Consider the following 26,338-nt stretch of genomic DNA (forward strand, 5'->3'; position numbering starts at 1 on the left):
AGGACATGTGAGTCTTGAAATGATGTTGATCACTGGGTGGTAACAATGACAATCTATAAATTAGTTACTACCGCTGTCTATTTGGCCAGAATATCCTGCAGTTATAAAAACTTTACAATGTTTGACCTCATCAGACTAGTAATCATTGTGTCTAATGCTAACAAATTTTGCCTAACTTTTGTAAAGTAATTTTTAAAAAAAAAATCTGTTTCCAACTTCCAAAATGTCCATTCGCTCTGATAAGATGTCCTGTATCCATGTGTACACCGGTGCCTAGAACTACATTCATCCGTGCAGAGGAGCAGATCCAAAGCACGAGTTATGCCATTAACAAAATAATGTTATGCAGTTTTATTTTTAACTGCTAGAGGACCAAAATTTACATAGTGTAGCTTTAATATAATGAATGCACTTAGAGTCTTGTTTTAATGCTGTCCATTGGTAAACCTGAAAGATGGTGCGATAAATCAAATTTGAACTCACTAGAGTGAAGTCTTATAATCTGTATTCAGAAGCGATATATGCCTCCAATCCACACAATGCTTAGCTAGAAGTATAAGCCTGATTTGACTGTGATAATTCTTAGAGTATAACATCATCTCTTGATCTATTAATTGCACTTGATGGCTCCAGCTTTTGAGCTCACCGTGGTATTGAAAGCTGCGCAACAGCACATTCATCATCTGTTCAACTATATCAGCGGGGACATTATAAATTCATCCCATTTCTCAAAGGTGCGAAAAAGTGCTCAAAGCAGAAAGCACTTAGATCTGCCGCTCGTTGTGTATTATCTACGGGCTGTATTTTAATCTTTGTCTCAGAGCTGTTGAAAACAGCGTAGCCTAGACAGTGAGGAAAGGGGGAAGCCCAAAGGAATAGGAGATTTATACATTCCTGAGAGATAAAATAAGGGAGGGCATGGTGACCCCTTTCTCTCTTCAGTATCCTGTCCCATTTATGTACAACACCCTGTCCTGACTTCAGGATTTTGTTATGGAAATTGTGGCTTTAAAGGATGCAGATTATTTTACAAGGGGCTGAAATTCTTCTGCTTTTTTCTTGCTGTTGTGTATCCAAGTACAATTCAATATATGTCTCCAAGCAAACGATGTGAACATGTTTAGAAAGGTTATTTTTAACTCAACATTGGTTTCTCCTGGAGAACGTGGTTTATTGAGGCCAAGTAAACGCATAAGCGGTTTTCTGATGGGTGTTTAGAGAGTGTGTGTGCATGGAACAGACCGGGATAACAAATGTCATAGGATGAGCCCAACAGTGTAAAGAATTAAAAATTTCTGGGAGTACAGTGATAAAAAACACACAAACTGTAAACTATACCCATTTATACACACCAATATAAAACATTGACTGTCCCTCAGGTTTGCATATATGTGCTTGTACACTGGGGAAATCCCTGAGTTTTACATAAGAGGGAAACCCCACTACTTCATTGTAATTCCGCTGCAGGTAGCAACAGAAAGTTAAGGAGACAAACACAACAAGAACTCTGGAATATCCATTCAGTGAAGCAACAGAGATTAAAATAGCAAAGTCCTCCTCAGATCCCATATTTGTTATTCAGTTACATTGCTATGGAGAAAGCTGCATACTGACCACACTGCATGTATACCGGAGTAAAGAGTACAATTCTAATACAGTGCATGTAAACCAGAATTATGTTTTCTCTCAAAAACCCACTTTCTCACAATAAGCCGCTTTCTGGTGTCCATGTCAAAGTAATCACTGATTCATACAAAAACACCACGTCTTTCACAACTGAAACAAGACTTATTATTCTTTAACACATTTTCAAGTCAACAAATCTACAAATTTACAGATTAGGCAGCAAAAGAGGGATATATGAGGGGCATTCCATAAAGGGCATGGAAGTGTTTTTGAGTCATCAAGTCATTCATAACCAAAACACCACAGGGACATTTAACATAGTTATATAAAACTCTCGTTTGAGTGCAGCGTTTAAGTGTGTGTGTAGCAGCGTACCCCTTCTCGCCCTCATGTCATGGAATATAAATATGCCAGCCAGCCAAGCCAGAGAGCGTGTCTACTGTTGTGGAGAGAAAAAGCAATTATGTGCCACTTCCAAAATTCATGTCTAACTTTCGACTGATGGGATAAAAGAGGCTGGCTAGCTCAGGTTCTATCACTCAAGCTAATGAGACTTTTTCCCTCAGCCCCCCTTCAACAGGATCGCTAGTGCCCAATAACAGGTTTAATAGATAATTGTCTGAGGTGCTAAACCCCTTTTGATGCCCAGCCACCTGTAGTGCAATTTATATGAAAGGTACTGGAAACACCTTAGCTGTTATCACAAAGAAATGACTATGTGAAAGTCAAGGAATTCCTTCAGCACTACACTTGTCCATTGCTTGAACCATTATATGCTATTTATAGGTAAATCATGCAATGTAGCCACTAATGAGATATGTCTCATTAATGGGTTAAATGTCAACAAAGGAGGTGTGACAGACTGACAAAGAAACGCACACAATTTGTCAGATAAATGTAGCCAGATTAAATAACAATTTTAATCATATAAAACAATTTCATTTACATGTTGCTAATGAAGTATATTTACCTAAAAAAAAAAAAACACATGCACAAATAAACAAATAAGAGGGGCTTTTTTCAAGGAGGCAAGGGAGGCATTGCATAGTCAAAAAGTAATCAACCGTACAAAATAATTGGTAACCCTTTATTTTAGGGATCAGAAATTAGACAGTAATTAATGTCTAATAATAACTGGACTTGTAAGGGACTAGTTGGTATGGACTTTTTTGGAATTATAAGGTATTTATTAGGCCTTTGTTCCATAATTTCTTATTCTTGCCTAATAGCCTCTTTACATTAGTTTTTTCCCCCCTAACAATTAACATTAGTAAACAGGGTTGGGGTGTAACGAATTACAAGTAACGGCAATACGTATTTAAAGTACAAAATATAAGTACCTGTATTCCACTACTGTTACAATTAATCATTGGTAATCAGAGTACAGTTACATTCAAAATGTATTTTGATTACGGAATAGATTACTTGGCATTTTATTGTCATTTGTTTCATTTAATATTTAGTCCTTTCAGATGGAGAACATTTATACATATAAATGATGCAATCCAAATTCCATTTGAACAGCGATAAAACACTTTCTTATGATGTGTTACATTAAGACGAGCAGAGAGAAAAGTACGTTTGAAGTAAGTTTGGAGCAGAAGAAATAGAAATAAACCTTGTGTAAATTGTCAGCTTTACGCAAAGCTAAAATGCTAGTTCTTGCCATTTTACATGCACATGTTACCAGGCATGATCATATTTTTTTATCAAGAAAATTCACATCGGATCATAATTTCTTTTTTCTAATAATAACTTTGATATTTGAGTAAAAATCGTATTCTTGATAATCATTTTTGCTTTGTTTTGCTGTTTCCGTTACTAACCTTGTGTAATCGAACGGAATACTTTACAAATGACATTTTACAGCATGTATACTGTAATCTGTAGTGTCTGTAGAGTATTCTACAGAGTAATCTGTAGAATACATTTCAATAGTATCCTTCCCATCCCTGTTAGTAAAAACAAAAATAACAATAGCTAGTAAGGTGTTAAATACATCCTTTATAGGTTTTCATTACACTCTGTGAATGTGCAACTTATACTGTAAGTATAAAATAAATATTGAAGGAAGAGACATTTGATGCTCATTGTAAACAGCAACAAAAAGCATCATCTTTGCACAAAAGGCAAATAGTGTTAGATGCTATTTGCACCCCTAATTGAATACTACCATACAGTATAAGGGCATCAATGCAGCATGTTTATTGTTTATTTAGAGTTCTGCAAACACCCTACACCAAACGCTACCCCTAAACCTAACCCTAACCTTCCCTGCTTTGTTGAAATTCTACATTTATTCTACATATATTTCATACTTATAAGCTGCATATTCTGTACTGAGTACTGAGAACCTATAAAGGATGTAGTTTGCATCAAACTAGCTATTGATATGTTTAGTTTTTAGCTAAAAAAAATATTGTTATGACAAAAGCAAATATAAAGGGGCTATAAAGCAAGAATACGAAATCAGCCAACAAAGGCGTAATACAGTTCATACGTTATAATGCCAAACAAGTCCAAAACTAGTCGCTTACTGTAATTGTTAGTCGTGAATTACTGTCTAAATTCTGATCCCTAAACTAAAGTGTTACCAAATAAATATATAAAAAATTAACACAACAGCAATACCAGCAAATACAGTTTCAGAAGGCAGCATATATTTTACCTGATGTGTTGGATGTATCTTAAAAATTTCTTTAATTAATTAAAGTCAGACATTTTCAGTAGAAGTCTTAGTCTTAGGGGTTTTTGGGATATTCTATCACCCGGTGTCAGGATCCTGGAAGTCGGATCAGTTAGAAAAGGAATAACAACTTAAGTCAGAACAGTCTGAAGGTCTGTACTAGGTTTTGTCAATATGTTCACACAAGATATAATCTATATGTAGCTTCCAAAAGTTAATGTATCCTGATATCAACCCTAAACTGCCGTATTACTAACAAGCACCATCCCCCAATTTTTGCATCAATTCAACCATCATAAACTTTTTCCTGTGGAGCTACTGATAGCATATTGCACAGGCAGTCTCCGAAACTCAGATTCTGGAGCTATGAAGTTTTCTCGTTCACATAAACAATGGAGATTGTGATTTGGAGGTCACATTTTTGCTGTAAATACAATTTTTACTGCACTTATGGTTAGGTTTAACGTTTGGGTTAGGGCGTGCAGATAACAAAAAATGCATTCCTATTGACTGTATAAGCCTACATAATCTACAATGAAATACTGAATTCTATTTTAGCATCACTCTGTTGACATTTTCCATGAAACTGAACCTCCCATGTGCCCATTCGTCCAACAACATTTAGGTAAGCACAGACCGATTTCAGCGGCAGAACTTTCGGACTACTGGCAGAAAATTCACAGTGTTTTATAGGAGGAATATGTAAAATTGTGAGGAGTTTTGGGTGTATTACAGTCAGATTGGTTGATTGTATGACAAAGTATATCTAAACGTGAGCTTTGCCCAAATGACGCACTATGCATTGTGCACTTACATTATACACTATGCACTCATCCAGTGTATGAGTTTTTTAATATGCACAAAGTGTCCCAAATGGAACACAACATTTTTATTTATTTATTTTTACTGAATGGAATAATTTGCTGTTTATCAGCAGACGAAAGTGACGTTTCAAAATGCACATGCAATGTTGCGGCTAGCTTTAGCACATTAGCCAAAATCAGTCCAACACTTATATTTCATATTCACACAACGTTGGGTGAAGGTAAAGCATTAAACTCACATCTGCAAGGTGCTGAGTTCACAGAAGTTTTGCTATTACAATTGTTTTGTCAGACCATCATCACAGCCAGGTAACTCAGCCCCTTCCACAACTTACGGCAAGCCGCGAGCACACTGCACTGTGTTGAGCAGTCTCAGATCATAAGACACTAGTCCTTAGGGAGTTGTGACACTGAATAAGGAGTGTGAATACACAAACCTTTATCTATTGACATCTCAAGGATGCCCTGTTGATCCGACAATCAATATGGGTGGCAGAGACGGAGCCAAGGTGCATTTTTCAATTTCCACGCTCTAAGCATCAAGAAACAGCTTAGCCCAAGGAAAAATAACCTTAGAGCTGAACAAACTACTTAATCATAGTGTTCAAGCTGTCAGAGGTGCATTTTAATGTCTAATGCATTATAATGCAACATGAGAGACATGCAAGGAATGACTAAAGAGCTACAGTGTAATTCTGCCATTTGCTCATACATCCGTTAAATGTGTGAACATGCATGAATCATTGCATGAATCTATAATATCTAGAAACAGGTTTATATTTTTTCTGGGATTTCATTTACAATACGTTTATGATCAGAATGATTTCTTATCTCTAGGATTACATGGAATAAGAAGAAAAATCACAAATGAGGCCCCTTTAATATCTCTCGCACTCTCTCTCTCTTTTTCTTTTTCTCAGAGTAAATGATTGACATTTAAATGAGGACATAAAGTCTCATTTGTTTATGTTAAATTAGCTTAGCCAATGCTGTGATTTTGAGGTGGGACTATCTGATTGGTCGACCAATGGCAGAAGGTTTAGGGTTTGAGAAACCTGTTTTTCATTATTTTTTAAATAATGAAAGAATAATAATAATAATAATAATAATAATAATAATAATAATAATAAACTATATAAATGGGAACATTTAAATAACTGTCTCCAACATGGTCTCATAGAATGAATGTTATTCTAAATAATCTTTTGCATATTACTTGTATGTGCCACTTTCTATGTTTCGCTGCAGGTTCCTGGTGAAATGAACACTAGAGGCTCTACATCAACTGTGTGGTTTAATCATTGTCACACAAATCATGAGTGCAATTGCCAATTTTGATGTCATAAAACTTATTTTTCACTATATTACTCATCCCCTGCAATGTTATGGTATCAAAACCTTTTACTTTAATTAATGATTTGAAAAACAAAACATGTTAACACTTGTATTACAGGCCCACCTACATATACACACTTATTCCTTTGTCATTAGCTTGTTTGGTAGCTCATCCAATAGAGCATAGATTTTGAGCTCCAGGGCCGTAGTTCGAATCCAGTGAAAGACACACAAAAGTGTAAGTGGCATAGAAGCCACATGAAGTTATGTGGTTGCTTCAGAAATAGAAACAGACTATAGTGACATATTTCCAAATCCAATTCCATCACATATTTTAAAGATGTTACTTGAATGTTTAAGTTAGAAGGGTTGATAAAAGCATTGGAGGTGATCCAAAAATTAAATTGAAATGATATTAACATGTCACATAAAAAAGTGACATAATTCCTTATACTGTAATCATGAAATGTAAAAAGTTATAACTGTGAAGTCTAGAGCGGTATATAAAACAGCAAACAGCAAGAATAATAAAAAAATGAACGTTGGCTCTCTTTATTAAACATATAAAAAGGAAAGGTACAAGTGGAGATTGTTTGTGAAGAGTGAAATAATAGTTTTGGTGCAAATGCATTAACCCCAGCAATGAAGAGGAAACGTTGAGAGATACAGTGGACCCATCAGCACATACTCATGTGTGTATATAAATGTGTCCATTTGCACGCATCCTGATGAAGGATAATGATCGTAACATCACTTGTTTCAGAAATAATCAGAAGTACTGCATCTCTGATGACAGGGCAATTACTGCCAATTATATTATGATATCGCACTCGGCAGCGCCTGGCATGCTTTTTGTGCGTATGGGTGAGACATTATAATACTACTATGCTCTTTTTATAATTATCAAAGCTTTCTACACTTGCTCCCTTGAAATGTAGTTAAGCTATGGTATTGATTAAACAGAGCGAGCGTTCCTACTCCACTACACTTTCTGACATGTTGCAACTCCACTCTCTTCAAATGTATTGTAGTGCTGTTCATTTGTATAAACAGTCGCTGTCGCTTGTTGCCTCACATCAAGTGGTGTTCACTCCTACAGCACTTTGCAGGGACAAAAGAAACCAGATACCATTCTTTTTTACTAAGCTGCCAATTTCTGGTGATAGGATTGGTAATTAATTTCGCCAGTGCGAGGTGGGCGTGTCCAGTGATGCTATAAACTTGGAAAAAGTTTAACTTCATGCAAATAAGCAGCAACGTGATCCAGTAACTACCAATAGGAATGCAGACAGTGGTGCTTACATTGTTCGTCTCATGTGAAGTGTAGGCAAATGGAGGAGATGTTAAGGTGCAAATGTTTTAGAATTTGTGCATTTCAAGTGAGTTTGATTGATGCATTGATAATCATTCATCTTGTTCTTATTGCAATGCATAAAAGACTGCTGCAATTTACTGTACATACAAACACTCCCCCAGAATGCAAATTTTTAGGTGCAAGAAAACTGATTTGCTTCACTGGCAATACATTACATTTGTGGTTAGATCAATGCTTATCTCAATTTCAAAGATTCACATATTCAATAGTTATGGATAGTTGGCACTTTCCATGAATAGTGTACAATTTGGTGTGCTATTCCTTTTTGTTTTTAAGCAATAGAGGAAAAAATCCCATGATTTCTGTGTGAGAACTCGTAGAATCATGTAACTATACCAACATTTTTGCATCATGGTTTATACGTGGCTCATTGTATATATTACGCCACTTTCCATAAGGTTAGGTTTACATTTAAGGTTTAGGGTAGGTTCATTTTTTTATCATTATTTATTTTTTACATTTAAAACTCTTAAACCTTAAAAGCCACACTGTGGCTGTCACCATGGAACCGCTGCAATATGTTAAACCTTTAAATGCATGGGCAATTTGCCAAACATTATTACATACTTCTGGTCTTAAGCAACATGGCGCGTATATCTATCACAAAGTAATGTAGATTTAAGACAATTAGAAAAGCTACACATGACACATTCTCAGGCAATTGCTAGAGTCTAAATACATGTAAAACTTACTTAATTTCAGTAGTACACCCAAATGACAAAAGCCATGTCATACTTTTCATGTGTTGTACTCAGGCTGGTCTCAAGAAATGTATGCGGACATTGCAATGTTATTGCAAAACTGAAATGATGTGCTTCGTTACACATTTGGCTGCGGTCTTCAAGTGAAATGTCCAGTGGAGGCCGCCAAAAGTCTATGCCACTTTCACTTTAGTGCATCTTTGGTTGGATTCGTATCGTGGCCGTCGAGCTCTTAGTCCAATGCTCTATCAGGTGAGCTACCAAGTGTTTTGATATCATAACATAGCGGGGGGTGAATAATAAAGTGAAAAATATGTTTTTATAAAACCAAAATCAGCAATTGTACTCGTGATTTGTGTGAAAATGATAAAACCACACAGTTGTTGTAGTGCCTCTAGTGTTCATTTCACCAGGAAACTGCAGTGAAATGTAGAAAGTGGCACGTTCAAGTCAGTTTGCAAAAATGTATATAGAGTAATGTTAATTCTATGAGACCAGGTTGGTTGTGCTTGCTACAGTTTACGTCCACGTTGCCTCTTCGTCAAATAGCAATGTTAAATGTAAATCAAGTCAGTCACTGAAACATCACTTTCAGTACTGATCAGATACTGATAATTCACCACCATTGCGCAGAAAATGTACAAGATATAGTAGTAATTTGAATGAATATGGCACTAATTTGTCTTGTAAAAAACAGAAGTACATATCATGTGAAAGTAAAATTAAATAGATATAAAATAATAATAAAAATATGATTCATATAAGTGGAGCTATTTTGCTCTATTACAAAAAACAAAACAAAACAAAAAATACACTTTTGGGTAACTAAAGACCCTATACATTTTTGGTAAATAGTAATAATAATAATAATAATAATAATAAAAGGTTTAGCAATTTTGACATTTTTGTATTACTGTTACATGATTCATAAGAGAAAGGTTGAGCAATACTAAAGAAGTGGGGGCATAAAAAAAAAAAAAAAAGAGAAATTGATGAGGTAAAGGAGGTGTAATGAGTTCCTGGGTCACTAAAAACCCAGGGTAGGCATTTAAGGGTTAAGGACATGAAGATTATTTTGCAGACATTTCACCACAGTCACGTTATTTGAGATAAGGCTGAATTAACATACGGTAGCAGAAAGTCAGTTGTTTCTTAAACATCTTAAATATCTCCATCCCTCCGATAAAATTGTGATTCTGGCCTGTCCCACTTCAAAGGTATTTTCTACTGTATCCAACAATTAAAATCATAAAACTGAGTAGCAATTTTGACCTAAACTGTTGAATTTTCAATTCATTGTAGTAAAAAAACTCTTCATCCCAGATACCCAAATTATTGTATTATTGTTAACTTTTTATGTTTTTTTTTTATTATTATTTTACTGTATGTGACAGCAAGCAATGCAAAGCATCAAAACTAGACAAAAAGTAATAGTTTCAACTTCATTAGCTTGATTATAATGGAAATATTTTGTTGTGTCGCTTGTGATGTAGACAAAAGTTTAGAGTGCAAACATTTTTAATAAAATACAAAATAAAAAAGAGCATTAGAAACTGCAAGGTATATAAATGTTTCATTTGTGTGCATTTGCCCACCAAGTGGAGAGGTAAAAATGGGTGCTGGGTGGTGTGGAGCACAGGATGCCTGAATACCCCTTTTCTCCCGCTAATTTCCTTTACCATGCTAATGGTACTGCAATGGCGGGGCTATTGATTAATCTAAGTGCGGCCTGGAGGATAAGAGACTCTTTTGGCAGATGCACAAAAGGCCATTAAACGCAGGGCGGCTGGGGTGGGGGGGAGCAGCATGTCAGGGGAGAGGAGGGAAAAATCAGAAAATGAATAAAAGGAGTGAATTGAGGTGAAATAAGCAAACAGAAAGCTAGACAAGCCTAAGCGAATTGAAGTCAAGATGATGGCGCTACTTTCTGTGTGCAAAAGATTGAAAAAATAATATGACAATTCATGGATTTTGGAGTGTGTGAAAAACATTTATAATTTATGAATTTATGAATAGGCTGCAATTTAAGAAAATGCAGCCTATATTTAGTTCACCCCAAAATGAAAATTCTCTCATAATTTACTCACCCTCATACCATCCCAGATGTGTATGACTTTCTTTCTTCAGCAGAACAAAAACAAAGATTTTTTAAAGAATATCTCAGCTCTGTAGGTCCATAGAATGCAAGTGGATGGTGATCAGCCCTTTGTAGCTCCAAAAATCACACATAAGACAACATAAAAGTAATCTATAAGACTTTAAGTGGTTAAATCCAAATCTTCAGAAGTGATATAATGGGTGTGGGTGAGAAACAGAACAATATTTATGTCTTTTTAACTAAATTTCTACTTTAACTTTCACTTTCAGATGTAAAATTATATCCAAGACATCTGTTTGATTCAGCTAGTAAACAAGACATTCAAGCACGACTGTGTATTCTGCTTTGTTTTCAGATTATTAATTAATCATAAATTTGACCACAAAGTCAGCACACATTTTTGTCTCATTTATATTTATTCATTTATTTATATACTATGTTGTCTATATAGTTTTTTTACTGGGGCCATATTTGAACTAATGATTCGTTCCATATAATCAGTTAATATTATTAATTTTGGATTCTGCCCCAAGCTTAAAGGGGCACACAGTAATTGTTTCTTAATTTTAAAAGTTTTACACGTAAAGAAATGAATAGCACTTAAACATATTTTCCCTTTCAAGGAAACATCAATGTTACATAATGATGCATTTGGGACTACATCAGTGGTCTCACGTGGTCTGAAGCCTTTATACAATCACTCCAATTTATTGGCTGATGATGCTAAAGCGATGTCCATAGGGAGCCACATCACAGACTCTATATAGGCGAGTGCTTGGAGCCATCTTGCCAGATTGTCTTACATCAGAGCACAAGCCCATATTGGTTACTAGCGACTCACGCTGAAGTGAGGACCATGTTTTCCCTTTTTGGGAAAGTTGTTAGGAATGAGCAGTTTGAGTGCGGATTCAACCGCATGGTTAAACAGGCCCGATGGTGTTTCATCAAGGCCCTGTCAAACCTTGTAGTCTGTGAAGGAGCCATATGAGCCTTGAGGATCTGGCTCTTGTCATAAAAAAAAGGATTGAGGATGGCACCGGATATTTCCTTGTGTTTCTCTCTCCCTCCCACCATTCTCACTGTCGAGGCATGCTCCTTTATCTGGCACGCGGCCTAGTTTGGCGCTGTTATGTGTCACACATGCCGTTTTCCTTGAAGGAAACAGTGGTTTGGAGGTGTTTCATTGTGGGAACGATGGAAAAGGTAGTAAATTGTTTAAAAATATCAAATTTCTTCTATTTTGTCATACTAGACATTTCGCAAAACACGAATGAGGCAGTTCAGGGTGCGGCCCTGGCCTCTCTTTCTTTCTCTCCGGTTTTTGGACTGCTGTTGCATGGCGGGTGAGCTCCCGCGTGACTGGCGGTCAGGCCCAAGGCATTTTTTCCCTCCAATACAGTGATTGTGAACCGACGCACGAGATATTTCGTTGGCGTTATTGTTCTCCCTGGGCCCCATCAGGAGATGGCGAGGTTGTAAAACTCAAATGGTTGTGTGGCCGTCTTTTATTTGGCAGGAGAAGAGACACAAATGCTATCCCTGTTCAATGGCGGCAAGGACTTCGGGTCCCATGCTCCTTTTAAGATGTGTTACTGTATGTCTGCACTCACTGATTTTGCAGTCTTTCCATTATTAAGGAGTTGTGTTTTGGGTTCTTCATTGGTCACACTCTTCTCCTCGTGCAAGTCTGCCATTTGGTATGCATCAGACACATGTGATTTAGCATGTATGGGTGATCGAGTAGGTCGTGATTTGTATATGGAGGACCAAACATTAATTTGCTTCCCCATGTTCACACATACTTCTCGGTCACTTGAACAATCTAGGGCAGTGAGTCAACCTGGACATGAGCTTTTTTTTGCCAAGGCAACAGATGCTGTTTCTAGGGGTGGAGCTAGACTTGCGGACAATGCTGGCTCGCCTGTCTCCAACTTGCGTTCTTTCAGTCTGCCAGCGTCTAGTGATGTTCAAAGTGGGACACATTCACCCTTCGAGAATGTTTCACAGGCTTTTGGGTCTTTTGATCACTGCCATTCGCCTGGGCATGTTGCATGTGAGACAATTTCAGTGGTGGATTTATTTACATAAAGGGACGTCATCCACTGACGCATGCGTTTCATCCCATCAGAGTGACGTTTGGGTTCTACCAAGCTCTGTTATCATGGAAACGGAACAACTTTCTGTGGATGGAAGCTCCCTTGGAAAAGGTGTGTAGCCACAAGGTGATAACGACAGATGCCTCCTTTATGGGTTGGGGCACTATGTACAAGAACCATCCTGCTCACAAGAAGTATGGATGGGTGAGCGGCTGAATTGGCACATAAACTGTCTGGAGATGCTAGCAGTGTGCTGGCTTTGAGATTTTTCCTTCCATAAATTCAGGTAGTCATGTCCTCATCTGATCGGATAACAGGTCAGTGGTGGCCACATCAACTGCCAGGGAGGGGTGCGCTCTCATTCTTCTTTGGCCACAGGACAATGTGCTGTCTCTACGAGCAGTAAATATTCCAGGCTGGTTGAATTTGGGAGTGGATCTCCTTCCCAGACAGGTTATGATGCTTGGAGAATGTATTTTACACCCGCAGATTGTAGAACAAATCTGGATGAGGTTTGGCAGAGCGGAGGTGGACCTGTTTGCATGAAGCGAGATGTCACACTGTCCCCCTCTGGTTTTCTTTCTCACCCCCGACACAGCTGGGCAGACAGCACATCTTTATGCGTTTCCACCAATATGCCTGCTGCACTTGTGTCTGCAGAAGGTTTGGGAAGATCGTGTTGAGCAACCATCTCAAGTATGGTTTCGCCTCTGGTCTCTCTCCTGGAGAGAATGCCTTGGGAGATTCCAGTCAAAATGGTCATGTTGTCTTAGGCAGGTGGCAACATTGGGCACCCCCGGCCCAAGATATGGAAATTGTGGGTTTGGCCCCTCAACGGGGTCCTCTTTTGAATTGTGGTTTATCGCCTGCTGTGGTTGATACCATCTTAAATGCTAGAACTCCATCAATGAGAAGGTTATATATGTTTAAATGGTGAGGATCCAGTCCACTGCCCAGTTGGGTTAGTGCTGGATTTATTTTGTGTTACCCCAGCAATGCTTAAAGTTTATGTGGCCACTATAGCGGCTGAGCATGCGCTGGTGAATGGATTTTCTATTGGATTTTCTATTGAATGGATAGACTCTAAAGCGAACAATGGAAAGGAGGTGGCGAGAACCGGCTTGACAATATAAATAATATTTGAATGTAAAACTGAAACCAAAAGACACAAACACACATAGGACGGACAGCTGCCTGTAAACATTCTCTCTCCGTCGCACCACCATCCGCGGTCGCCATTTGAGTCGAAGGAGCATAAGAGTCTACATATGCTATGCCCAGTACAGGCTCTGTGGGTTTATGTTGACCGTACTAGCCAATGGCATAAGTCAGAGCAGTTGTTTGTTGGCATTGGTGGCCACAACAGGGGTGTTTCGTGTGAAAGCAGATACTGTCTCATTGGATTGTGAATACAATCTTGAGTGCTTATGAGGCACATGGTTTGCATTCGCCTCTGGGTATTCGAGCCTATTCCACAAGGAGCATGGCATCCTCATGGGCATTGGTTAGAGGTGTGTCCTTGGAAGACATTTGTATGGTGGCAGGATGGTCCTCTCAGCATACTTTTGTTAGATTTTATAATTGGGCAAGAGTTTGTCTCCTGCTTCCCAAGTTCTCTCTGTTGAATCAGGAGTGAGTAAGATAAAAGTTTTATTCGGTTAGCAGACAAGCGAAAAAACTACGATTGACACCAGAGGCCTGTACCATGAAGTCGGTTTCTGTGGCTAGCCAGGGAAATTTTTGTTTAGTTTGCCTCAATCCCAGGTTTTAGGTACCATGAAAGTTGGTCGGCTTTTAGAGGTGTTCATCAACATAGTAACTTACACTACATGGCTAACCTGCTCCGAAGCAGGTTTCGTTCTGGATTATAGATGCTGAACCAATCAGCTGTGAGTAAAATTACATCTGTGATGAAATCAAGTCACTCCCCGTGTCTCTTAAAGTGCACTTTACAAATAAAATCAAACAAAATTTACTCTTCATGATAAATTATTTATTTTAGAAACTAAATGTAGATTTTCAACAGAGTGTTGTTTTATTAAAAATGTTATTGCTTTTCATTTACCCTCTTTAACCAAAGCAAAAATGATCTTTGAAAATAAAAATATAAACATAATATATTAGGTTATCAGCCAAAAGGATGGATTAAAATCATACCTGTAAACAGTAATTGTTTTTTAAATATTAAAAGCTCAAGATTTCTATGGAAAGGGGTGAATGCCACCCAAACCACTTCTTTCTTTCATGGACTCGAGAATTTTCTTGAAGTTATAATAATATAAGCAATAATCAGTATAAGCTGCACACAAAATTTGTCTTTAAAAAAAGAACAAATATGTCTTATTATTGCATACCAATATTTTGCATATTTTATTAACAGTTTTATTGAATTAGTTGTATATATCGATTATATAATTTATTAATGGATTAATGCATTTCCTTTTTTATTTATTTTACTTTAACTTCTGTTAATAAATAGCGTCTTACCTGTAAATAATTAAAAAAAAATTGAATTTGGAAGCTCTAATTTTTTTTTGGTTTGAAAATGTATTAATTCCTTTATCAGTGAATTGTTGGTGATATTTTTTCAGACCTCTATCTGCCCAAAATTTAAATGTATTATCTATTTGTCATGAAATCAGGATCTTTAGCAATTTCTTGTAAATTAACTATATATAAAATGTTTATTTTTCTAACCAAATTCTAAATGTACTATTAATACAAATATAATCTATTGATTTAAATGAACTGTATTGCTTTGTTTGGGTAGGAACAGGGATATATTATTAGGTTCCCCATTTGATACATTTCCATCTTCCTCCATTTCACTTTAGATTCTCTGTTCATCTAAATCAATACAGGTTGAATTTGGGCAGCTTTAGAATAATTGGTTACATTTGGGAATTTGGGATTAAATAGTCCTCCAAAACATAAGAATTTTAAGACTAATTTTAGGTTTCCTATTATCGCATATATATTTACAAAGCAGTTTATTCCATTGTCTAATAACACTGTTTGATATACTAACCGGTAGATTTTGAAAAAGGAAAATAAACTTAGGCAGAATATTCATCTTTATAGTCTATAGTATTTTCATTTTGTAATCAATAGTAGCCTATATTTGTTTGTAATAGTTTTGAATTGATATATAAAGTTTCAATTTAAATAAATATGCAAGCTTTTATATTTTAAATAAATGTAATCTTTTAAAATTAATAAGCCTGCGTGTTCTTGCAACAAATTGATTTACCAGCTGTTTTTTTTTTTTTTTATCACATTAAGAATTTGTTTGCAGCAGTCCTCTTGAGCTCTTGTAGCAGCTGCTGTTTCTTCTTGTTATGTAAATGTCATTAATTGTTTCATAATTTTACAGTTATCACTTGTACTGTTTAATCATGTGTTGTAAGTCTTCATGATTTCAGTGTAAATGCATTTATTTGATTTTATATATATATATATATATATATATATATATATATATATATACATATTAAAACAATGTCTTGTGCACAGTTTAAATTAATTTAAATTCTTATTCAATATGCAATAATAATCAGCTTTCAGTAAGATGTCAATCCTGCTCTCGCAAGAAGTGAATCGTGTTCTCAAACATGATTGGTTGTGTGCTGCAAACGTCACTCATTCATGTACACGAGCACGTAATCTAATTTTAAAGTCAGGATTGAAGCCTGAGTTGACAGAGAAAGTTGATGAGCTGCATCATGGTACCAATTAAGCCTGATTGGATTGATTTGAATTTGTCAACATGAAACCAATCCTGAATCCCTGAGTCAATTCAGTGATCTTCATTGTACAGGCCTCAGGGGTCACAGAAGAAGAATAATGTTAATAATAATAAAATATATATATACAGTACCTGCAACTATCGGAATACATTTTGCCGATAACCGATAGTTCTCAAATGCAACTGCAGCGCCGTTTATCCTCTACCTCTAACGAATAAAAAAAGTAATGTGACTTTGCCTAAACAAGCAATCTAAATTTTGCTCTGGTTGTTTTGAAATGCCAAAGCCTGTCTTCAAAATTATTGGCTTCTATTACCTTTCAGAGCTGTCTGTCACTCCCAGGCATAAGGCATCTGCTGCTGAACACTAGCAAACATACATTTCGTCTGGGTGGTTGTACAAAATTTGGCTTTAAATTCCATTTTTACTTCTAATTTGCCCAGATTTTCCCAGAAGTCACATGAAACATGATATGCACAACTTGTATGAAAACACAGCTAATGTGGACCAGACTTTATGCTAATAGTGCAAACTCTGGCTCTGCTACGTTACTACCATATTAGTAAATTAGTTTCAGTTCAGCAAATGGAAAATCCATCATACTTGCCATGTTCACACTAATCAGTTGAAGTTTGAAAATTCTTTTTTTCAGTGTCATAATGTCAATAAATTTGAAAGTATGCATATATGAAAAGCGTTTTCGAAAGTCTTGATCCAGGCAGTGTGGATTAGAGCCATAAACATTGTAAAATGAATGTGTTTTCAAACAAAAAATTATTAGTGTGTAAGTGGCCTTAATGTTGTCCATCATTGTAATGCCCAAAGGTACAATAACCCAAGTGCCATTCGATCTGCAGTCACATTTCAGTCACCTGTATGGTGCTCTATGAAGCTTGGCCTCTAACTGAGAAAATTAATCTGCTCTCTGGTTCCCAATGGTCAAGAGCAGATTGTTTTTCATTTGGCTGAGTGGCACCAGAGCGGCTTGTTAAAGCCCGGGTTTAAATACATCATTTCTGGGAATGAAAGGAACGAAGAAGTAAAATGGCCCACCTCACCATTTTTTACTCTGCCCCCCTTCCCTTTTTCTCCCTCTATCCTGCTGCTTTCCTGGGCAAAAGACAGAGCGTAAATCATATGCAGTCATTCCACAGCTGCCTCTTTTCTCTGCTCCCATTTTTTCTATTCATCATTCAGGTCTCTCATGATTAACATGATTTCACCTGTTCCGCAAATGCACACGCTAATTAAATGCATACACATAACCGTATTATTGTAACCATTTGTTTAGCTTTATCATAACACCAGAACATTTGCTTACAGATGCAATTCTACCTATCTTTGATATTCTAATGAAATGACGGTCATACATTTTTACATCAGGCATAACTGTCCATTCTGCCACCTTGTACAAAATTAAAAAATACTAAAATACTCACTCACTGGATAAAAGTATGCATATCTCTCTAATAATTATTATACACTTTCGCTGCTCTTTGAGTAGACTTTTAAATGTCATTGCTTTTTAAAGCTCCACAGCATCATATGTCTCTTCATCTCAGTCAATTACAACTGAGCAGAAATATTGATCCATTGAATTTCTCTGTCCATTCATCTGAGTCATCCAAATTATTTCTACTCTCTAATTATGAACATGTCAATGTTAGGCCATGCATTGCTGTGATTTCTACCAAGTGATTGCTGTTGTTATTGTTTCATTGGAGATTTGATAGATGGATCAAGAACAAACTACTAAGTACAATTTTGATATTTTATAAGTGGATATGATTTCATGGAATGCAGTAAAGTGTGTATTGATCACTTAAAATGGCTTCCACTAAGCTCTTATGAAAGATGGCTTTATTTGTGTCGAAGCACTGAATTCACAAATAAAGGAATCCACACACACACACACACACACACACACACACAATATATACATACTGTATAGTGATGCTTGCCTTATATACTGTACACTATATACAGTATATTCATATACACTGTATAATATTTAATTTTTGTATTTATTAGTGGTGTTTGCAATTATTAGAAATGATACATAGCAATCCAGAAAATCCTTGAAACCACCTAGCAAATTCCTATCAACCACCTAGAACACCCTAGAAACATCATAGCAACATCTTAACAACCGTCCAAAAACACCCTATCAATCACATAGCAATGCCCTAGCAATGACCCAAAACCCCACAGCAACTGCAAAGCAATGCCTAGAACACCCTAGCGACTACAAAACAACATTCTAACAACCACCCAGAACATCCCTGCAACTGCATACCAATGCCCTGGCAACTATTTAGGACACCCACGCAACTGCACAAAGCTGCTTACAGCCACCAAAAACACCCTAGCAACCACACTGAAACTGCAAAAGCAACCACCAAGAACACCCTAGCAAATACTTAGCAATTCCCTGCCAACAACCTGGAAAACCCAAGCCTCTGCATGGCAACATGCTAACAACCAACAAGAATACCCTAGGAAATTCACAGCAAAGCCCCCAAAACCTCCTTTCAACCAGATACGAATGCCTTGGCAACTGTTTAGGACACCCAAGCAACTGCATAGCAAACTGCTAACAACCACCCAAAACATATAGCAACTGCTGAGCAATGCTCTGGCATAGAAACCACCTAGAATACCCTAGCATCTGCATTGAAAAATGCTAACAACTACTTTCAACACCGAAGCAACGTGCTAACAACCACCCAGAACACCATAGCTTCGACAAGCATTGAAACGGCTCATTAAGTGTACTATTAACTGAGTTTTGTTTCTAAACATGCAACTGAATCCAACTGGAAGATACTTAATTCATTTTAAATATTAATGATTATTTATCCACTAACTAAAAGCACATAATTATTTCCATGCCACATTTTGGCATCAGATCGCAGGCAGCTCTGATCATCGCTCAACAAGGTCTGTTCCACCTGCCATCTCCTCATTCCTCAGCAGAATGAATGACTTCTTACTACGTACTCCCCATGCCGAGCTGGCTCTTTCATCTCTCTGAAGCCCCCTCGCTGTGATACACTACATGAGTGCACATATGAGGCACAGCTGAAATGTGGCCCTGCACAAGACGGATGAGCTTTCCACCTCTATGTGATGGACTTCAATATGGTCTTTGCTGCAATAAGCTGGTATGAGCTTGTTTTGGGGCTGAAATTGTTTGTTTCAGAGGAGTAGAGGCCTTAGAGAAGTAAAATAAGATCTGTACAGCACTGAGTAATAGTTTATTTGGAAATTTAGTAGTTGGGCTTTGTTTAGGGTGGAATAAGATGTGTTTCATGGTTTTTGTGTTTCAAGGATGAAGGCATTTCATAAAACCTGCCATGTTGGCCTCTGTCTAATTTGCCTTTCTTTATGCCTTTGATATGTTAGAGGGATATATTCAAGAATACTAAGACAACTAAATGTGAGAAATGTTCTATGACTTGTAGGCATGCAGGGGTCTCATTTCAGCAGGAAGGCAGCATATATCAGCTGAGACTGTGGGATATAAATCATTTAGTTTTTAACTGTCTCCAAAACACTGACTGACTTCTTAGTGAGCAAATCCGTTTCCAAAGGGCATGTCTAGTTTCATTTTCAGGAGTAGGAGGGACACAATTGGATTCTTGCAGGGACATGACAATGGTACAAAATCACATTGGCACACATTGACAGCTGTATTCTTGTAGAAAATATGACATGGTTGCAATATTCTAAACCCTGCTAAAAAGACCAACATAGCTGCTGACTAGCTTACGTTTTGTGCATTAGCTTATTGGGCCCAACCAGGGAACCATTTCCCAAAAGCATTGTTAGCCAACTATGGTCGCAAGTTCCAACAATTTGTTGTTTACCGAAACGGTAGTTTCAGTGAACATTTGCAAAACAGCATCACATAGTTGTGTGGTTGGAACTTAAGCTGTGGTTATAAGCATAGTTCCTTGTTAGTTTGCTGTGTGGACAGCATTTGAATTTGCTTAGGGTTCTAAATCTGCCATTCCATATGTGTCTTTCTGTCAACAATTTGACCACGTTTACATGAATTTAAGAAAACAGCTTATTCCGGTTATGTGCCGATTATATGTAATCGAATAGTACGCTGCGTATGTGCTTAAGTGAGTCGGGGGAATGCAGCGCATGTATCTGTCTCATTACACAGTGCATGCAACTTTCCTGTCTTCAGCAGCTTACTCACATTATACGGCTTTCTGGTGTACGTGTAAATTAGTTTTTAAAATTTAATATTCGCAGAAGTTATTACTCCACTCCCTGTGTAACGTCATTAATGAAAGTGCTGTATTTTTGAACCAATATGGTTCAGACAATGCATGTGCATTACTAGGGTTTCGGGAAACAGTCATAATTAGCAAGCTAATTTCTCTATGGTTTGCACTGTTGATGCTAAGCACTGTTACATTGTTGTACGGGAAACGCACCCCAGTATGTTAAACCAGAGACAACTGACCTGGGCTGCATTTCCCCAAAACATCGTAAGCCTTAGTAAATGGTAGAAACCATTGGCGGCAATAGTCTCTACGATCAACTTAAGCTTGCAATGCTTTTGGGAAACTCTGCACCGTTCAAATTTCTAAACTTGTAAGAATGCATTAGTTGACCAGCATAACCAGTAGACTGATCACACTGTGAATTCGGCAACAAGAGGTTGAAAGTTCTGCTGCAAAAATTAGTCTGTGTTTACAAAAATTTGATACACTGCCCCCAATGGATGAAGATGAAAGTGTTGACTAATTTTCAGGTAAAATAACCACTGGGTGGCACCAAAAGTGAGTTGTATATTTAGTTGTAAATGATGTAATAAAGTCATTAGGAATGCATTTTTTTTTTAATGCAAAATAATTTTTGGTTTCCATGTCTTTGAGACTGCTCGTGCAATGCATATCCAGAAGCAATACAGGTAAATGTTAACATGTCTAAATGTATGCAAAAATGTCTGCAGCATTTCTTGCAACAGAATGGGGTCGATTTGAGGGTATCTGAACATTCAGAATGAACATTTTGATTTCTAAGCAACATTTTACAGTGTAACAGTATAATTAAGCTAATACACCAGCCAGACCAGGACCAAACCAGCGAATTAGCATAAACCAGCCTAAAATATTATGCTGGTCTAAGATGGACTTTTCACAAGGGTAGGGTTTATGAAACTGCTTTTACAATGAAGATGACCTACAAGGAAAGGAAGCTACAGAAGAAGTTAATCCACACTTACATGCTGCCACTGGTCACGGATGAGTGGCCGGTAGCGCAGGAAGTACTTCAGTGGGAAGTTCTCCACATCGGGCCATGTAGAGGGGCTGTTCCAGGTCACCTCCAGTCTTCGTGCATTGTTGGTTACGGGTTTGGCCACCACCTTCTCAGGAGGGTCTGGTTTCACTGTTGGACCAAATTGATGTCAATGTAAGCCCATGACTAATAAAAAGTATCTTAAAAAACATATCCATTCATCCTATATAGAGTTTACCAGAGCACCTGGAGGAAACCCCCGCCAACACAAGGAGAACATGCAAACTCCATGCAGAAAAGCCCAGGGTCGGATGTGACTGTAACAAAGGACTTTTGTTTGTTTTAATACTTCTTAGAAGGCTGAGCCAGAGAAAATACCCCTAATGTTGACTGCTAGTGGTATATCAGTTATGACCAGTGGTGTAGTGGTGCCTGGAGAAGTGGGTATACTCTTAATTTATGCCCCCCATTTATTTTAAAGTAGCACAGTGTTATAAACAGTGACATGTACATCTAGTCTTGCATAATTAGTTCACCCCAAAATGGGCCAATAGTATTTGCACACTGTCACTTAACTTCTGCTGATTGACTTCACGGAGTAAGGATCATTATGAAATTAATATTAGCCACAGAAGAGGTGCAGATTTTGCAATCAATACTGGCCCAAAGACTATAGGAAGAAACAACTACATAATTATGAATTTTGCATGAACTATTCCTTATTCCTTAGTCCATCCACACATGAAAATTGGACAACTATTCTCTAACCTTGCAAGTAGTCTACGGAAGTCTTTACTGTTTTTTTTTAGGGTATATTTGCATTTATTCAAATGCGATTGCAGTGTTTCCCACAGGATTTTGTGAGACTATGGGGGGTGGACCTCTGACCCTCTAGGGGGGTTTGAGGGCATGCTCCTCCGTAATAAAATGTTGTACATTTTAAAGTTAAATACTTCCATCTGGTGCACTTTGAGAGCAAAATAAAGAGTCTAGTGTTGTGCTCTTGTAAACAGTGTTGTGCTCTTAAAGCTGCAGTAGACGACTTTGAAATAAACTGAATTGAGAAACAGCACCCCCAATTCTTCCCCATATACATGATGCTCTTCACCCCCAGCCAGGGTTTAATTGACAGCTGTTCACAAACAGAGCCAAGGCCCGCCTCGCCAAAAGCGATTGGCTCAAATTTGCTGGATTGACACTATCGATCCACATTTTTCACTCAGAGAGTCTGTGCTGCTAACTAATCTCTCACAGGGCCTCCTTTAACAAGACACCATGTTTATATAGAAAACAATTTTTTCAATGAATAAATACTACCTACTGTAGCTTTAACATTTTCATGACCTAACCATTCTGAAAAGCAGGGTAAAACCTAGGGATGTCAGTTTCATCTTTTTATCTTTTAACGTTATCTGAGACCGCTAACGATAGCTAGCTAGTGAAGGTGTAAGCAGTGTAACGTTATGCCAATTAACCTAGTAATGCTAATGTTAATTTATGTTAATCATCATGATTGTAACTTTGCCGGTAATATTATCTGTTTGCTCTTGTACACTGATGATGATAAATTGTGTGTCGAGTAGTCTATAAATGCAGTGGATACATTTAATGTTAGTTTAAAACCCTCTACGATCATGTTAGAGAAAAAAATCTTTCACATATTATTTTAAGGCTTTCTTATTATCTCACAAGCCCATATTTCTCATTGAGGAAGACTTTGAGATTGTGTTCCTTGCATTTAATCATCTCCACATAAATAGAGCAGGACATCTCCTCTGTCTCACTGCTTGCACAACGTGAATAAACCCCATTTGCATTACATGGCCTTTAATTGAAACTGGAGTCCTTTGCGTTCACAAAATTAATACGTTTATACCTTGTTTATTTTTCACGGGAGTTTGGTGAAAGTCTCTGTAGAGGCCGTGCACATCAGAACGCTTGAGAAGTGATTCATCTTCACAACTGAATGGCACAAGTGCTTATTCCCATGCTCATCAGACATCAGACAGAGGCTGACTCCAGCTTCAACTGTTTGTATTCAGTAAAAGGGACTCGATGTTCAAAACTACACAACTAGTTAATTTCATTATTGAAAGTGCAGCATAATTTTATTATGCCTCACTTTACTTGTTGCCAGTGGCTAATAACAGACGTTTTTTGGTCGCACAGTGAGTAATTTACTCGCATATGTGAGTGGTTTATACGCAATGTACAGGGCTGAGTTAACGTTACTTACCTCAAAGATTTGTCGTCGTCCTCAACCAAATAACGGATGGAATACTCCAGTGTTATATCTGCGAGTGTGTGAGTTTACAGCAACTGGTGAGGAACTGACTGGCATGTGAGAGAGAGCGCAAAAAACACAGCCTTTTATTTTATGTTATTGTGAGACTGAGAAGTGCAAAAATATTTTAGATGAGAAGTGTAAAAATGTTTTCGGTTCATTATGAGACCGTGGCGGGGCAAATTAGACTAGTCAATTAATGGGAAACACTGCGATTGGATTAGCTACTCATGTGCTGGACTGTCATGTTTTTGGCTAATACAGGACACTACTGACTGATGGACATCAGAGGGGATTTAGAAGTGGGTATACACAATGCAGACTTCTAAAGAAGTGGACTACATCCCTGGTTAAGTCAAATATATTGACAGACAAATGCATTCACACCTACTGCAAATTTAGTGTTTCGAATTCAACTGACCTGCATGTTTTTGGATTGTGTGGGGAAACCAAATCAAATCATATCAAATCACTTTATTGTCACACTACCATGTACACAAGTGCAACAGTAGGTGAAATTCTTGTGTGCAGTTCCGAGCAACATAGCAGTCATGACAGTGACGAGACATATACCAATTACAATAAACAACATACTTACACAACAACAATTTACATATCAAATGTACACATACTTACACAACACAATAATTATATACAATGCACAGTAAACAATACACACAATATAGAATACACAATATACAATAAGTGGGAGTATATGAAATATATATAAGTAGTTGAATTGAGGAGAATATGTTGACAGTCCAGTGTGAGATTATAGATTAATAAAGTGCAGTGCTAATTATTGATCCTGATAGATCAAGTGTTCAACAGTCTGACTGCTTGGGGGAAGAAGCTGTCATGTAGTCGGCTGGTCCACGTCCTGATGCTGCGATACCGCCTGCCTGATGGTAGCAGTGAGAACAGACCATGACTCGGGTGGCTGGAGTCTCTGATGATCCTCTGAGCTTTTTTCACACACCGCCTTGTGTATATGTCCTGGAGGGAGGGAAGCTCACCTCCGGTGATGTTTCTGGCAGTTCGCACCACCCTTTGCAGGGCTTTGCAGTTGTGGGCGGTGCTATTGCCGTACCAGGCGGTGATGCAGCCAGTCAGGATGCTCTCTACAGTGCTGGTGTAGAACCGTATGAGGATGTGTTGGTTCATTCCAAACTTCCTCAGCCGTCTCAGGAAGAAGAGGCGCTGGTCAGCCTTCTTCACAACGGCCTCAGTGTGGACGGACCATGTGAGTTCCTCAGTAATGTGGACACCGAGGAACTTGAAACTGCTGACTCTCTCTACCGGTGCTCCATTAATGGTGATGGGGCTGTGTACTCTGTCTTTTCTCCTGAAGTCCACTACAAGCTCCTTGGTTTTACTGACGTTGAGGGAGAGGTTGTACTCCTGACACCAGCGGGACAGAGTGCGCACCTCCTCTCTGTAGGCTCTTTCATCATTGTCAGTGATCAGACCTACCACCGTCGTATCGTCAGCAAACTTAATGATGGTATTGGAGCTATGTGTTGCCACACAGTCATGCGTGTATAGGGAATACAGGAGAGGGCTAAGAACTTAGCCCTGCGGGGCTCCAGTGTTGAGGGTCAGTGATGAGGAGGTGTTGCTGCCCATTCTAACCACCTGACGTCTGCCTGACAGGAAATCCAGGATCCAGCTGCACAGTGAGCTGTTTAAGCCCAGAGCCCGGAGTTTCATATCAAGCTTGGAGGGCACTATGGTGTTGAATGCTGAGCTGTAGTCTACAAACAGCATTCTCACATATGTGTTCCTTTTTTCCAGATGGGAGAGAGCAGTGTGTAATGTAGATGCAATGGCATCATCAGTGGAACGGTTGTTACGGTAGGCAAACTGCAATGGGTCCAAAGAGGGGGGCAGAACAGAGCAGATGTAATCTCTGATTAACCTTTCAAAGCATTTGCTGATGATGGGGGTCAGAGCAACAGGACGCCAGTCATTTAAGCAAAAGATGTAGTCCCTTTTCCTGCCCAGGGACTAAAGATGAAATTTAGCTTGTAGCTAATTCTGGTATGGTTGAGTGCCATACACTGTCCCTGTTAAATAAATAAATAAATAAATAATAATAAAAAAAAGTGATTGTGGCTTGCTTCGGTACAGGCACAATGGTTGATGTTTTGAAGCATGTGGGGACTACAGACAGGGAGAGGGACAGATTGAAAATGTCCGTAAAAACACCAGCCAGTTGATTCGCGCACGCTCTGATGACGCGGCCCGGAATGCCGTCTGGACCCGCGGCTTTACAGATGTTCACCCGTCGGAAGGATCGGGTTACATC

The 26,338-nt window shown here is 38.0% G+C and overlaps 1 protein-coding gene across 1 annotated transcript in view; it reads right to left on the reverse strand.

The window, feature by feature from the left end:
- LOC127636063 (ciliary neurotrophic factor receptor subunit alpha-like) overlaps nt 1-26,338 on the reverse strand; it is a 335,920-nt gene that overhangs the window by 41,390 nt on the left and 268,192 nt on the right. The window contains exon 6 of the mRNA XM_052116438.1: nt 21,733-21,896. Within this exon, the coding sequence (XP_051972398.1) occupies nt 21,733-21,896 (164 nt within the window). The remainder of the gene's footprint in view (nt 1-21,732; nt 21,897-26,338) is intronic.

The sequence above is a fragment of the Xyrauchen texanus genome, chromosome 43, assembly GCF_025860055.1.
Source record: "Xyrauchen texanus isolate HMW12.3.18 chromosome 43, RBS_HiC_50CHRs, whole genome shotgun sequence".
Lineage (NCBI taxonomy): Eukaryota > Metazoa > Chordata > Actinopteri > Cypriniformes > Catostomidae > Xyrauchen > Xyrauchen texanus.